General features: G+C 43.5%; 1 protein-coding gene across 2 annotated transcripts in view; it reads right to left on the reverse strand.

The window, feature by feature from the left end:
• SUPT3H (SPT3 homolog, SAGA and STAGA complex component) overlaps window positions 1-14,249 on the reverse strand; it is a 474,485-nt gene that overhangs the window by 156,174 nt on the left and 304,062 nt on the right. For both annotated transcript variants that reach the window (XM_066596252.1, XM_066596261.1), the window contains 2 exons: window positions 8,820-8,906; window positions 6,333-6,420 (listed from right to left, as the gene is read on the reverse strand). In XM_066596252.1, coding sequence (XP_066452349.1) covers window positions 6,333-6,420; window positions 8,820-8,906 — 175 coding nt within the window. The remainder of the gene's footprint in view (window positions 1-6,332; window positions 6,421-8,819; window positions 8,907-14,249) is intronic.

The following is a 14,249-nucleotide window of genomic DNA, read 5'->3' on the forward strand; positions in this document are numbered from 1 at the left end:
TGCAACTCCCCCCCAACATTTCCAAAATCAGGGTTTTCCTTGTGCAAGAGTAAAAACTATATATATAATTTTGGCATTGTCGTAATCGCACCAATCTGCTGAAATAATTTATCATGTCAATTATGCTGTATGATTAGCGCTGTTAAAAAAACAAACAAACAAACAAAAAAAAAAAACAAAGACAAAATTGATGTGTTTCTTTCACCTTGCCCTACAAAAAAAAAATTGATATCACTGCGGGATCCTGCAGGGGAATCCGACCCTGCGTACCTGTCTTCTTATCTGTGCTGCATATGATCCGGACGACTCGCTGTCGGACATGCGCAGTACAGGCTTTTCTACGTTGCCGCTAGACGAGGACGTGGAATCCGTGACCTGTCTGCAATTTTAATTGCAGAAGGCCCGTGGGTTGGACAGCTTCCATTGACTTCTAAAGAAGCCGTCCGTGCAGACACCGCACTAAAATAGAACATGCTGAAATTTTTCCTCCGCGAGCGGAAAATCGCAATCGATTTCTGTTCGTGTGCAGGAAGAAGCACTTTTCCAGAGCATGCTATAGAAGGTATTTGCTGTGGAACCCAGAGAGGGATACCCACTCCGGATTCTGTAATGCAAATCCGCCCGTGTGCAGCCGGCCTTATACAATACATTATATGTACCCAAAAAACTGTAGCACTAAAAATCACAGATCACCACGTAAAAAACAAGACTGCATGTGGCTATATCAGCATGAAAATAAAAAAAGGTCATGGCTCCTGAAAATTGGAGTGGAGAATCCCCATAAACAACACCATGTTACTAAGGGGTTGATATAGTTCAACACTGATTAATTTAAAAGAAAAATAAAATAAAAAAACAGAAAACCCCTTTAAATAAATCAATGCAGCTGGGCTGTAATACCACACACAGCCAATAGACAACAATCATGCTGTTACTGAAAAACTAGCAAAGCCTTTTTATAATCTCATATAACCCCTTTAACTGCCTGAAACCCACCAACGGTAAATTGGCACTGCGCGATCATGAAGGATGTATGCAAACCATGATATTGAAGTATCCAAGTATATTGTACAAGCAGTCAAATGATCGCAAGTTCAAGTCCGCTATGGGAACTAAATAAAAGTGTAAGAAAAATAAAAGAAGAAGGTTAAATACATTTTTTCAGGCACCCAGAAGTTGTCGTTTTCCTACAAAACTTGGCAAACAGTTCCATCTCAGGCAGATATACAAATGATTAGGGTTGTGGTGTGATTAGATGAACGGTCTTGTCACCTGCGGTCCTAAAAGTGGTTCCCCCCTCGGCCTATAAAAGGCTCTCAAAGGCTCCTTGTGTGTAGTGACATCTTCTTCTGCTTGTGTAGAACTTGTTGACCACTAGACTCCTCTATGACGCAGAGAAGGGATTTCACCGCATTACCAGAGTCTGAGAGGGACACATTATTGGGATGCGAGAAGCTGGATGGTCGTATCGAAGAACTGCCTGCCACCTGGGCTGTTCTCCAACCAGACAGCTAGTAGGTGTTGGGATCAGTGGATGTGTGAGGGCACACAAGGTGACCGGGCTCAGGACGCCCCCTATAGACCACAAGTAGAGAGGAGTGTGCACGAGCAGCTCCAACAGTATCGTTATCCGCCATCCAGAAACAGATGGTGCCATCGTTACACCCCTGTGTCTGTCGGAACCATTTTCAGGACCTTGGCTGAAGGACATTTGGTCTCACGGCGCCCATTACGTGTACTGCCTTTGATAATCACCCACTATCTCCTCTATTTCCAGTGGTGTCATGAACAACTATACTGGACTGCTATGGAGTGGAACCAGGTTGTTTTAAGCAACATACTGAGGTTGTTCGAGACCTCCGGGTGAGCACCTCAATCCTGCCTTTTCTATGGAGCAGCACACTGCCCCCATGCTAGTGTGATGGTCTGGGGTATCATCGGATACGACAGTTGGTCACCCCTACCCTGTTTTCCCGAAAATAAGACTTATCCTGGTTTTTTGGGATTTTAGAGGTGGTTTGAAATATAAGCCCTGCCCCAAAATAAGCCCTAGCTGCATTAGATTAAAAAAAGGAATTCATTACCTAGCAGGCATGGTCCAGGTCCCTTTCGCTGGTCTCCAGAGCTGCTCAGTCAATTAATGCAGCGTTCGATGAACCAATCACAGTTATCGCATTGGCTCATCGAGTGCTGCATTGATTGGTTCATGATGCACTGCTCAGCCAATCAGAGCGATCACTTCCTGGAGGTAGGATATAAATCGTGTTACCAGGAAGTGATCTTCAGTGGGCGGCCAAGGACTGCAAGAAGCGTGTCGAAAATAGGGGTGGCGACATAATGCAGCAGTATTGACAGTGGGTCATGCCCCCCCTCCCCCGCTTCTGATTGGCTAGGGGCGTGTTTCACCTCCCAAGTGCCACCTGGCACTTAGATATCAATCATGCCGCAGCGGTCTGCGGCAGGGACCGAGCCGGGGCACAGTGAGCACAGGACGCAGCTGTCAGCAGCGGGGACAGAGCCAGCGGCCAGAACACAGTGAGCACAGGACGCAGCTGTCAGCGGCGGGGACAGAGCCAGCGGCCAGAACACAGTGAGCGTGGGACTGCAAGGAGGAGGCAAGTATTTTGGTTTGGGGGTTAATGTTATCACTGGGGGGGGGGGAAGGGGAGGGTTAATGTTATTACTGGGGGGGTGTTAATGTTATTACTGGGCCGTGCTTAGTGTTGTTACTGAGGGGGTTAATATTTTGCTGGGGCTACTGTGGGGTTAATATTACTACTGGGGCCGCAATAGGGGTTGCTATAACTGCTAGGGTCTCTATTACTACTGGGGCCGCAATAGGGGTCGCTATAACTACTGGGGTCGCAATTACTACTGGGGCCGCAATAGGGATCGCTATAACTACTGGGGTCGCAATTACTACTGGGGCCGCAACAGGGGTCGCTATAACTACTGGGGTCGCAATTACTACTGGGGCCGCAACAGGGGTCGCTATTACTACTGGGGTCGCTATTACTACTGAGGCCCGCAATAGGGGTCACTATTACTACTGGGGCAGCAATAGGGATCGCTATTAGTGCTGGGGCCGCAATAAGGGTCGCTATTACTACTGGGGCCGCAATAAGTTTCGCTATTACTACTGGGGCAGCAATAGGGTTCGCTGTTACTACTTGGGCTGCAAAAGGGGTCTCCTATTACAACTGGGGCTGCAATAGGGCTCACTATTACTACTGGGGCAGCAATAGGGGTCGTTATTACTACTGGGGCAGCAATAGGGGTCGCTATTACTACTGAGGTTGCTATTACTACTGAGGGCTGCAATAGGGGTCGCTATAACTACTGGGGTCGCTATTACTACTGGGGACGCAGTAGGGGTCGCTATTACTACTGGGGTTACCTATTACTACTGGGGCTGCAAAAGGGGTCTCCAATTACTAACGGAGCTGCAATAGGGGTCATTCTTACTGCCAGGGCCGCAAAAGGGGTCACTATTACTACCGGGACCGCAATAGAGGTCACCTATTACTACAAGGGCCGTAATAGTGGTCACCTATTACTACCAGGGCTATAATAGGCGTCACCCATTACTACCGGGGCCATAATAGGGGTCACCCATTCCTACCGGGGCCATAATAGGGGTCACCTATTACTAACGGGGCTGCAATAGGGGTCATCTATTATTACCGGGGCCGCAATAATTACTACCGAGGCCACTGTGGGGATCACCATTACTACCGGGGCCACTGTCATGGCTCACCATTACTATCGGGCAAAAGGGTCGCTATTACTACTGGGGCCACCAATATAGGAGGTCGCTATTACTACTGTGGCCATCAATATAGGGGGTTGCTATTACTACTGGGGCCACCAACTTGGGGGGGGGGGGGCGGGGCACTATTACTACACAGAGAATTTGTGGAATTGTGGAATTTATAGTAGCTGTAGCAGCAAAGTTGATGAGATTTTGAAAATCATCCACATGGTGTGGAAACAATCAGCACAAAACCTGTGCGGACACGGATATGAGGTGCGAGATTTAATTCTACAACAATTTTAAATATAATGTATATCAATAGCCCAACCAGCATTCCTCCCTGTGTGTGTTTTTAAACAGCCCTGTCGTTTTTTACAACAATGGAGGTAAAAATCATATGTCTTAATAAGCCACACCCTAGCGACGCTAAAGTATATTACTTTTGGGGCACGGGGAACCCAAAACCATATAAAATCAATAACTTGGAAAACCCATTTAAAGTTAAAAAATTCCCCACAGAAAAGTAAATAAAAATGAAAAACAAAACACATATTTGGTACCGCTGTGTTCAAAACATGTTCAACTATAAAAATATTCCATTCTTTATCCTGCATTGTGAACACCATAGAAACAAGTACAGAATGCTAAAATTGTGTGGGAGGGTGGGGGGAGGAGAAAGGGGGTTGAAGGGTGTGTAGAAGGCGGTCATCCCTACTCCAGAAAAAAGTTGTTAAAAACTGATCAAAAAGATATATGTACCTGAAAATGGTGCTAATAGAAACTCAAAAATACAAAAACACAAGCCCTGACGCTGGCCAGTAGACAATAACAAAGCTATAGGACATCATATTGTGGTAATGGTACTAACCAACAGAATAAACTGACCACTGCACCATGAACGCCTTAAAAACTAACAACCTAACCCCACAACAAGAAAAATTGCACTTGCATTTTTTTTCATTTCCCCTTCATTACATTATATAGTACATTAACCCTTTCCAATGTACTGTGTGACGTCTATAGATATTATGATTTAGGGCTGTACAGCTCCAATGTTGGAAGACGTCTGTTGGGGTTCTCTTACTGTATATTGCCAGCCTCTCTGCTGTTAGAGCCTATCCAATGTGTCACCTCATGCAGTACTGGCTTTAGCCAGCAGATAGCGCATTTGTATAATGGCAGAAAAAGAGTAAGCCCCCTAGGAAAACCAGGACACAAATTGGATTGGAAAGGGTTAAAGTATACCATTAAAAAAATGTACATCGGCTTGCAGTATACAAGCTCTCATATAGCTACGCTGATGGAAAACGTTCCAGCTCTTGTATACTGAGTGTTTGCACCGGACATTAGGCCTCACATTCTAACATCTCTATAATTAGTATGTTTCGAAGTGCGGGAGAAAACCCACGCAAACACGGGCAGAACATACCAACTCCATGCAGATGTTGCCCTTGGTACGTTTTGAACCCAGAACCACAGTGAGGAAGGCAACAATACTAATCACCAAGTCCCTAATATAGAATGTAAGGGGTATTTACTAAACCATCATTTACGGCACCACGCCTAGCACAATTTTCCCTGGCATATTGAATGCATGAAGAGGTGCTGACTTCTTCATATATACAGCACATCCCAGCAGCTCTGTGCGCCTTCTCAGGTCTGATCTGGTGAATAACTCTAGTATAATTTATGCTAGTTTCTGGCACAAATTATACATAAATCTGCAGATCTAGGGATTACCACGCCTCTTCGGACAAGCCCTACCCGCTATTCAAAAAGGGAAAAAGATATAACTTTTTGCGCAAATACCTCCTTGTGGAAAAATGTGTGCCGTTTTATGTTTATGCCTAAAATTGTCGTAAAACCTTCTGTAAACGCGGGCCAGGGTTTTTCACAGCAGTATGTGGTGTATTTAATAGGGGCATGATATTTGGGTAACTGGAACATCTTAATATCTCTGGAGGCTTGATCAAAAGTTTGGTGTAAGTTTAGCCCTGGAGACAGAGGCATTCCATAAAAACTTAAAAAGCCTTCACCTTTTGTGAGAGCCCCGCGGCGTGCCTCCTATCATCTGTACGCGGCGTTTACAATGGGTGGTGTGGCTCTTTAATTTCAACAGCAGCTACTGAAAATTGCCTAATCCCAGAATCATAAAATAAATGATTCCAATCCATGAATCGCCCTGTTGGCACCAGACCCCGCACACCAGCACACATGGAATAAGTCATTCTGCATGTGTCAACGTTGTCTCTGCTGGATGAGGAACTTGGTCAGGAGTTTTCTGAATAATGCATTAGTAGCTGTCCTGTGCAATAAAGATCAGGGCCATTCCTTCTGCCCATTGTCACCGCACTGAAATTACCAACGCTGAAATCAATTAGTCTCCTCATCATTCCCAGTTTATGAAAACATCAATGGAAGGAAAAAGTGTGCTCATAACAAGGATGTTGTGCTGATCCGGATTACAAAGAGCCAAGCAAATTACACTCCTTCCCTTGTCATGTGGAGGAACATAAACTAGGCTTGGTGCCTGTGCAGCGGCTTGATGTATGTCCAGGCGATCGTAACAGCTACCTACCTTCCAGTTCATCCTCCTCAATGCCCTTCAGGACCTTGGATTTGTAATCCCGAAACACCATGTATTTCAGCAGTCGCTTCAGTTTTTTCTGTACATGGAAAACAAAAGATGAGACAGCAAGACGATCCTCAGTCCAAATACATTTATGAATATTTTTGTACAATGAAAAACTTGCCCAAAAGGGGGGGGGGCAGTATTATAGTAGTTATATTCTTGTACATAGGGGCAGTATTATAGCAGTTATATTCTTGTACATAGGGGCAGTATTATAGCAGTTATATTCTTGTACATAGGAGCAGTATTATAGCAGTTATATTCTTGTACATAGGAGCAGTATTATAGTAGTTATATTTTTGTACATAGGGGGCAGTATAATAGCAGTTAAATTCTTTTACACAGGTGGCAGTATTATAGTAGTTATTTTCTTGTACATAGGGGGCAGTATTATAGTAGTTATATTCTTGTACATAGGAGGCAGTATTATAGTAGTTATATTCTTGTACATAGGGGGCAGTATTATAGTAGTTATATTCTTGTAAAAAGGGTCAGTATTATAGTAGTTATATTCTTGTACATAGGGGGCAGTATTAGAGTAGTTATATTCTTGTACATAGGAGCAGTTTTATAGTAGTTATATTCTTGTACATAGGAGTAGTATTATAGTAGTCATATTCTTTTACATAGGGGGCAGTATTATAGTAGTTTTATTCTTGTACATAGGGGCAGTATTAGAGTAGTTATATTCTTGTACATAGGGGGTAGTATTATAGAAGTTATATTCTTGTACATAGGGGGCGGTATTATAGTAGTTATACTCTTGTACATAGGAGCAGAATTATAGTAGTTATATTCTTGTACATAGGGGGCAGTATTACAGTAGTTATATTCTTGTACATAGGGGGCAGTATAATAGCAGTTATATTCTTGTACACGGGTGGCAGTATTATAGTATCTATATTCTTGTACATAGGGGGCAGTATTATAGTAGTTAATTCTTGAACATAGGGGCAGTATTAGAGTAGTTATATTCTTGTACATAGAGGGCAGTGTTATAGTAGTTATATTTTTATACAGGGGTGCAGTATTATAGTAGTTATATTCTTGTACATAGGGGCAGAATTATAGTAGTTATATTCTTGTACATAGGGGGCAGTATTATAGTAGTTGTATTCTTGTACATAGGAGGCAGTATTATAGTAGTTATATTCTTGTACATAGGAGGCAGTATTATAGTAGTTATATTCTTGTACATAGGAGAAGTATTATAGTAGTTATATTCTAGTACATAGGGGGCAGTATTATAGTAGTTATATTCTTGTACATAGGAGCAGCATTCTAGTAATTATATTCTTGTACACACGGGGCAGTATTATAGTAGTTATATTCTTGTACATAGGAGCAGTATAACATTAGTTATATTCTTGTACATAGGAGCAGTATAACATTAGTTATATTCTTGTACATAGGAGCAGTATTATAGTAGTTATATTCTTGTACATAGGGGGCAGTATTATAGTAGTTAATTCTTGAACATAGGGGCAGTATTAGAGTAGTTATATTCTTGTACATAGAGGGCAGTATTATAGTAGTTATATTTTTATACAGGGGTGCAGTATTATAGTAGTTATATTCTTGTACATAGGGGGCAGTATTATAGTAGTTATATTCTTGTACATAGGAGCAGCATTCTAGTAATTATATTCTTGTGCACAGGGGGCAGTATTATAGTAGTTATATTCTTGTACATAGGAGCAGTATTATAGTAGTTATATTCTTGTACATAGGGGGCAGTATTATAGTAGTTATATTCTTGTACATAGGGACAGTATTATAGTAGTTATATTCTTGTACATAGGGGGCAGTATTATAGTAGTTATATTCTTGTGCATAGGAGGCAGTATTATAGTAGTTATATTCTTGTACACGGGGGGCAGTATTATAGTAGTTATATTCTTGTATATAGTAGGCAGTATTATAGTTGTTATTTTCTTGTACATAGGGGGCAGTATTATAGTAGTTATATTTGTATACAGGGGGGGCAGTGTAATAGCAGTTATAGTCTTGTCAATAGAGTGCAATTTTGATTCACCAGTATTATCATCATATGATGCTATTAATAAGCTGAATGATAAAGAACACATCAGTTTACACACCATAATATTTGGTACCATATTGTTAAAAAAGCGTAGCAGGTTGCCTTTTCATTTTTTCCAAGAAATCGATCTTAGAGCAAGTTCCCCATTATTCAGTTCTGATCCCCTGATGCTGGACTGTGACTGGCCTAAGCGCTCTGGTGGTTACATTTTGGTTACACTATAAACACCAATGCCGCAGTCAGTGTGTGGGAGTTTGTGTAACTATTGCTGTTTAACTATTTACTCAGTGCCCAGGTTCTGTAGGGACAGGGCTATAATGAAGCCTATGCATGTGATTGACAGACACTCGATGAGCAACTCTAGAAAACAACTCAGCCGCCATTTTTCTTACCTTATCTCTGCGCATGAGAAAAAGAAGATCTTCAGCTGAGATAACCCGGGCTCCTCTCATCTGCGACACATCAGCCGCTTGCTGAAGCTGAAAAAGAGAAAATATTAGTCCATTTTTCAAGGTAGTTTAAACAACGAAGATGGCTCTTCGTCAGTTTTTTTCTATACGCCTCTTATTGTATGCTTATCTTACACAAAGTAAAATAGTGGGCGAATAAAACGTAGGAAATTTGTTTACAGGATGAGGCAGGGTTGGTTTGCGATCTTTAACCAACAAATGTATGAAAGAGCTGGTAAGAGATTTTATTTTATCATGAGTATTGGTAAAGTTGTTTCATTACACTGGAGTAATAGAAATGGTTGCAAAAGCGTACAAAATCATTAAAAGATACTGTATGTTTCCCACAATTCTAACATAGAACTCTCCCCTGCTACTGTCTTCACATCGGAGCCCCCTAAACTGCCGCCTTGCTGTTATATCTGACAGTAGTCGTTTCTAAAAACACCCTTATACAAACCCTATAACTGTAGCATAAAGCACACAATGAAGTTTTAAAATAATGTGAGCTGAAACACCCATTAAGAGTCATCTGGGCGGTGCCGCTCTCTAAAGGAGTCATGCACTCTGGTTCCCAAACACATCCCTCCTGGGTAGATTGACATCCGACAAGCCAGGATACATGATTACTAAACAGCTCCATGGCATTCAGCACCTGCAAGCAAAGTGTACTGCGTTGGCTTCATCTGCCTTGTAATGAGGCATCAATGTGACTTTTTGCAAACCCCAATATGCAGTGTATTTGCGCACACAAAAACACGTGTCGAAATACGCGTGAGTAAGCGATTATCAGACATGTAACTACGTAGCGTATTAATGCAGCTGAAATGCGCTTACACCCACGTAACCTGGCTTTAAGTGTTCATTTTCCCTGCAGCACCCCCACAGGGGAAATCAAGCATTACACAATGCCTATTCAAATCAACAGGTTCTCTATGTAATGCACGAACGGGCAGTCCTCCAGAGTGAGAGACGCTCTTTGTAGCTGCTCTCCAATATGGTCATCAGATGAGGATCCTTACCAGAGGAGACCCGTCCAATTAACTCAGAATACCCTAACAGGGTTATTAAAATGGGTTTTCTAAACTGCACAACACCCTTTAAGTTTCTCCTCTCCATTCTTATCAAGAGATCAGGAAGCTGAACTTAATTCCCTAATGCGGTGTAGAAAAGGCTGTGTTTTTTTTTTAAACTGGACGACGCCTTAAAGCTTCTTAAAAAATCTGCAAAGTTTTTTTCCCTACAGCAAACATAATTATTTGTCTGTGAAACGGAAAATAGTCATTTACAGGCATCCAAAGTACCAAAAACACAAAGAGCAGGGGCGAGTTTCTTGAAATTAACCAAATCCACTACAAAAGCCCAGGAAGCCAAGTAAACGGGAACTTCAAACTCGCGTTACACGAGCTGACGGGAGAAGTAAAAATGCACCTGAAAACGATTTAATGAAATTCTACCGCTCTCCATCTCGCACACTTGGCCAATGTTTCACTCAATATCACTGTCTGAATTGAAGCATTAATAATTTTCAGATCCCATGCTGCTAAGATTTGAATTAGACCCATTCACAAGTTGAAAAGATCAACAAAAACAGTAGCCGGTTCTAATATCCAAATCGAGATTTTTTTTTTTCCTCTTTTTTTTTTTTTTTAAAAAATAAAAATTGACTTCAGAGTTGGCTAAATGACACCGGGCGCTGACTTCAGTCCATAAATCATAATACAGAACTGCATTAATTTTTTTTTTCCACACTAATCAGAGGCACACAAAACATTAACTGTATCTATGGCAGACAACAGAAAACATACTGCGTGAAATGTTAGCAATATTTCCCCTGTAAGAGTCACTTGGGCCCTTACTGCTACAACAGGGCAGGGGCTCAGGGAGTTTGCAGGAACTCATAAGCAACAGTAACATAATCTAACTTGAAACTACCCTGGAAAATGTAAGAATGTGAAAAATGATCGTCCTATTTGCTTGGCAGGAGTAAAATCAACTTTTCTTCTGATTAGATTCAGGGCATGTGAGGTACTTCTCTTTTTCTGCAAAGATGGAAAAAAGTTATAAGGATTTGATGAAAAAGTTGCAACAAATAATTGGAATATCCATGCTCCTCCCGGAGCCGCCACAAGTCGCAGCGCTGCTTATATATCATGGATACACGTTCTGGGTTTTTTTGCACTCCCCCAAGTCTGTGCACTGAAGCAAGTTACTAAATTAAAGGGGTATTGCCATGAAAAAGGTGCGGGCGTACGGTTAAAATATGCATCACTATCTGTCTGCTTGGGGTGCAACTGCAGAAGGCTTATTCCAATTAATTATATTTGTTAATATTTTTTGATAATTTATGTTTTTGTGTCTCTTAGGCTTCTTTCACATGAGCGCATATAGACAGGCCGTTTTCACGGCCGGCCGATATACGCTATGTTGGGGGAAAAGAAAATGGTGAACAGGCGCACAAATCAAACGTTTGTGCGCCCATTCATATGGCCCGGTAAGGCCAGCGCAAATGCGCCGACCTCAGCAGGCCATCTCCCATTTCCCCTCCCTCCCCATAGCAGGCTTACCTCGCCTCCTCCTATTCATGGCTATGGACAAGGGGCGGGGAGAGGGCGGGTGCCTAGCTCCGCCCCCATAGCCAACAATGGGAGGGGTGGGTGGATCACTGCTTAGCTCCACCCCTGCTCTGCCCCTCCGATTGCAGAGGTCGAGCGGGGAGGAGAGGTAAGCCTGCACGGGGAAGGGGAGGAGAACAGAGGGAGGCAGTTTAGCAGCAACGCTGCTAAACTTCCTCCCACCTACGGCCGCTGCCATGGGCTCCCATAAGAGCCAACTAGATGTCCGATCTGTTACCAAGAAAGTGTGATTAATCGTTCTGTTAGTTAATGGTCATTATAATTTACAACAAAAGTTCTTATTTTAAGTCTTATAAGATTCATATATATTGCAGTTACCTGTTACTGAATAAAACATCTAAAAAAAAATTATTATTCTTATTTTTAGTAAGTTTACATTCAAACATGTCCTGTCTGTTACCCGTACGTCCTGTCTGTTACCATATGAAAAAAATAAGTTAGAGGTTTTATAACTAACAGATCAGAACAAGTACAAAACAGACAATCTTTTAAGAGTATACTGAAAATAATGTGAGAGAGTCTTGATTATATATTAACTAAGAGAACAGAAATTTTGGAAAAAACAAGCATTCTGCAATTGCTATTTATTTGCATGTCCTGTCTGTTACTAAAAGTCACATGTCATTAACGAAGAGCTGATAGAAAGTTAGGAGGTAGGTATGACATGGATACATTGGCACAGTGCATAGTTTAACTACCTATAGCGGTTTTTACCTATAGCTAAGTTTCAGACAAAAATATATTTAAAAAAATTAAAAAAGGGAAAAAAATTTACGTGTGCGTGTCCTGTCCGTTACCATGGAATGCACCAGAAACCCACAAAATCAAAAGACTGAAATGCTGCATAAGGCCGGCGTACGCAACCTTATGGTAATAAACAGCGTAATTTACGAAGGCAGTCCTGCACTGGCTTTCTGGCTTCTTCATCTTTTTTTTTCACTCTCTACTCGTGTTTCCTAGCAACATTCGCAACATAATTGCATATGTACTGCATTTTGAACACACCCTTAGACAACAAAAGGGCCGTACATGCGTAATATGTGGTAAAATAGAACATGCTGCGTTCGTTTTAACACACTTAAAGGGGTGGTCTCGCGAAACCAAGTGGGGTTATACACTTCCGTATGGCCATATTAATGCACTTTGTAATGTACATTGTGCATTAAATATGAGCCATACAGAAGTTATTCCACTTACCTGCTCCGTTGCTAGCGTCCTCGTCTCCATGGTTCCGTCTAAATTCGCTGGCAGCTTGCTTTTTTAGACGCGCTTGCGCAGTCCGGTCTTCTCCATTCAGCACGAGCCGCTTCAGTGTGCTCCCCGCTACAGCTCTTCTGCGCATGCGCAGACGAGCTGTCACTGCTCGGGAGCGCGCTGCAGCGGCCATTCTGTACCTTCCTCTGTTAGAGGAAGGTGCAGAAACTGGAGCTGCCCAGCGGAGAAGCCCAGCCCAGCCCAGCCCAGCAGCCCCGAGAAGCCTCCCAGGTAAGTGATTTGTGGGGGGGGGGGGGCTGCCGCTGCGCCGGGCTGCGCCGGGGGGGGGCTGCCGCTGCACCGGGGGGGCTGTCGCTGCGCCGGGGGGGGGGCTGCCGCTGTGATGGGGGAACTAGCGCTAGGCCGGGGGGGGGCTGTCGCTGCGCTGGGGGGGGCTGTCGCTGCGATGGGGGGGCTGTCACTAGGCCGGGGGGGCTGTCGCTGCGCCGGGGGGGGCTGTCGCTGCGATGGGGGGGCTGTCACTAGGCCGGGGGGGCTGTCGCTGCGATGGGGGGGCTGTCGCTAGGCCGGGGGGGGCTGTCGCTGCGATGGGGGGGCTGTCGCTAGGCCGGGGGGGGCTGTCGCTGCGATGGGGGGGGCTGTCGCTAGGCCGGGGGAACTAGCGCTGGGCTCCGGGGCCTTCACCTGGGCTGAGGGTCTAGCGCTGGGGAGCCGGGGGCTAGCGCCTTACCTGCTGCCTGGCGGTGGGCGTCTGGTCGGCGGCTGCGATGCGTCCGGTTGCCATGGAGACACAGCTGGCGGCGTCTCGGGAGCGCGCACGTCGGGCTGCAGCGAGCGACGGGGAAAGAGCCGGCGGCCATCTTGAGGAAACTTTTATAAGTTGCTGAAACGCTGGAACGGTAAGTACGAACCAGCTAGAAATGTCATTTACAGGGGGGCTTAGTAATGTGTACTTAATGGGGGGGACTGGGCAAAAAAAAAATTTAACTGCTTCCTCGAGACATCTCCTTTAATATAATCAATATATATATATATATATATATATATATATATATATACGGAAGTGTGAATAGAACAATGAAAATCAATGTACGTTCATTGAAGCAATTTGGTCTGGAAATATTGGACTAAAATCGCATGGAAATAGAACAGATTGATTTGAATGGAGATATTCTCATAGGTGTTTTTCTTACCCGGACGGACAAGAATTGTACAACGTTGATGAGGAATACTGAATAATTTCTTCCAACAAATGGGTTTTTGTTCATCAATATTTCTGGAATGCCTTGTGTGCACAGCCCTTTACAGGTGATATCACAGCATCTCAGTACTGACAGCAGGTGCTGCCTAGAAAACCCCTTCAGGGCATTTACACGGGGTGGAAACGCTGCAGAATGCTGGCTGTAGAACATTCCACAACACTTCTGCATCGAAAACATTGGTGCAGATTTTGACTTGAAATCAGCCGTGTATCCACCGCTGATTTTACGAGCTACAGTGCTCCCCTCACCTTGGAATACAT

This window comes from Eleutherodactylus coqui, chromosome 1 (assembly GCF_035609145.1).
Source record: "Eleutherodactylus coqui strain aEleCoq1 chromosome 1, aEleCoq1.hap1, whole genome shotgun sequence".
NCBI classification, from domain to species: Eukaryota; Metazoa; Chordata; class Amphibia; order Anura; family Eleutherodactylidae; genus Eleutherodactylus; species Eleutherodactylus coqui.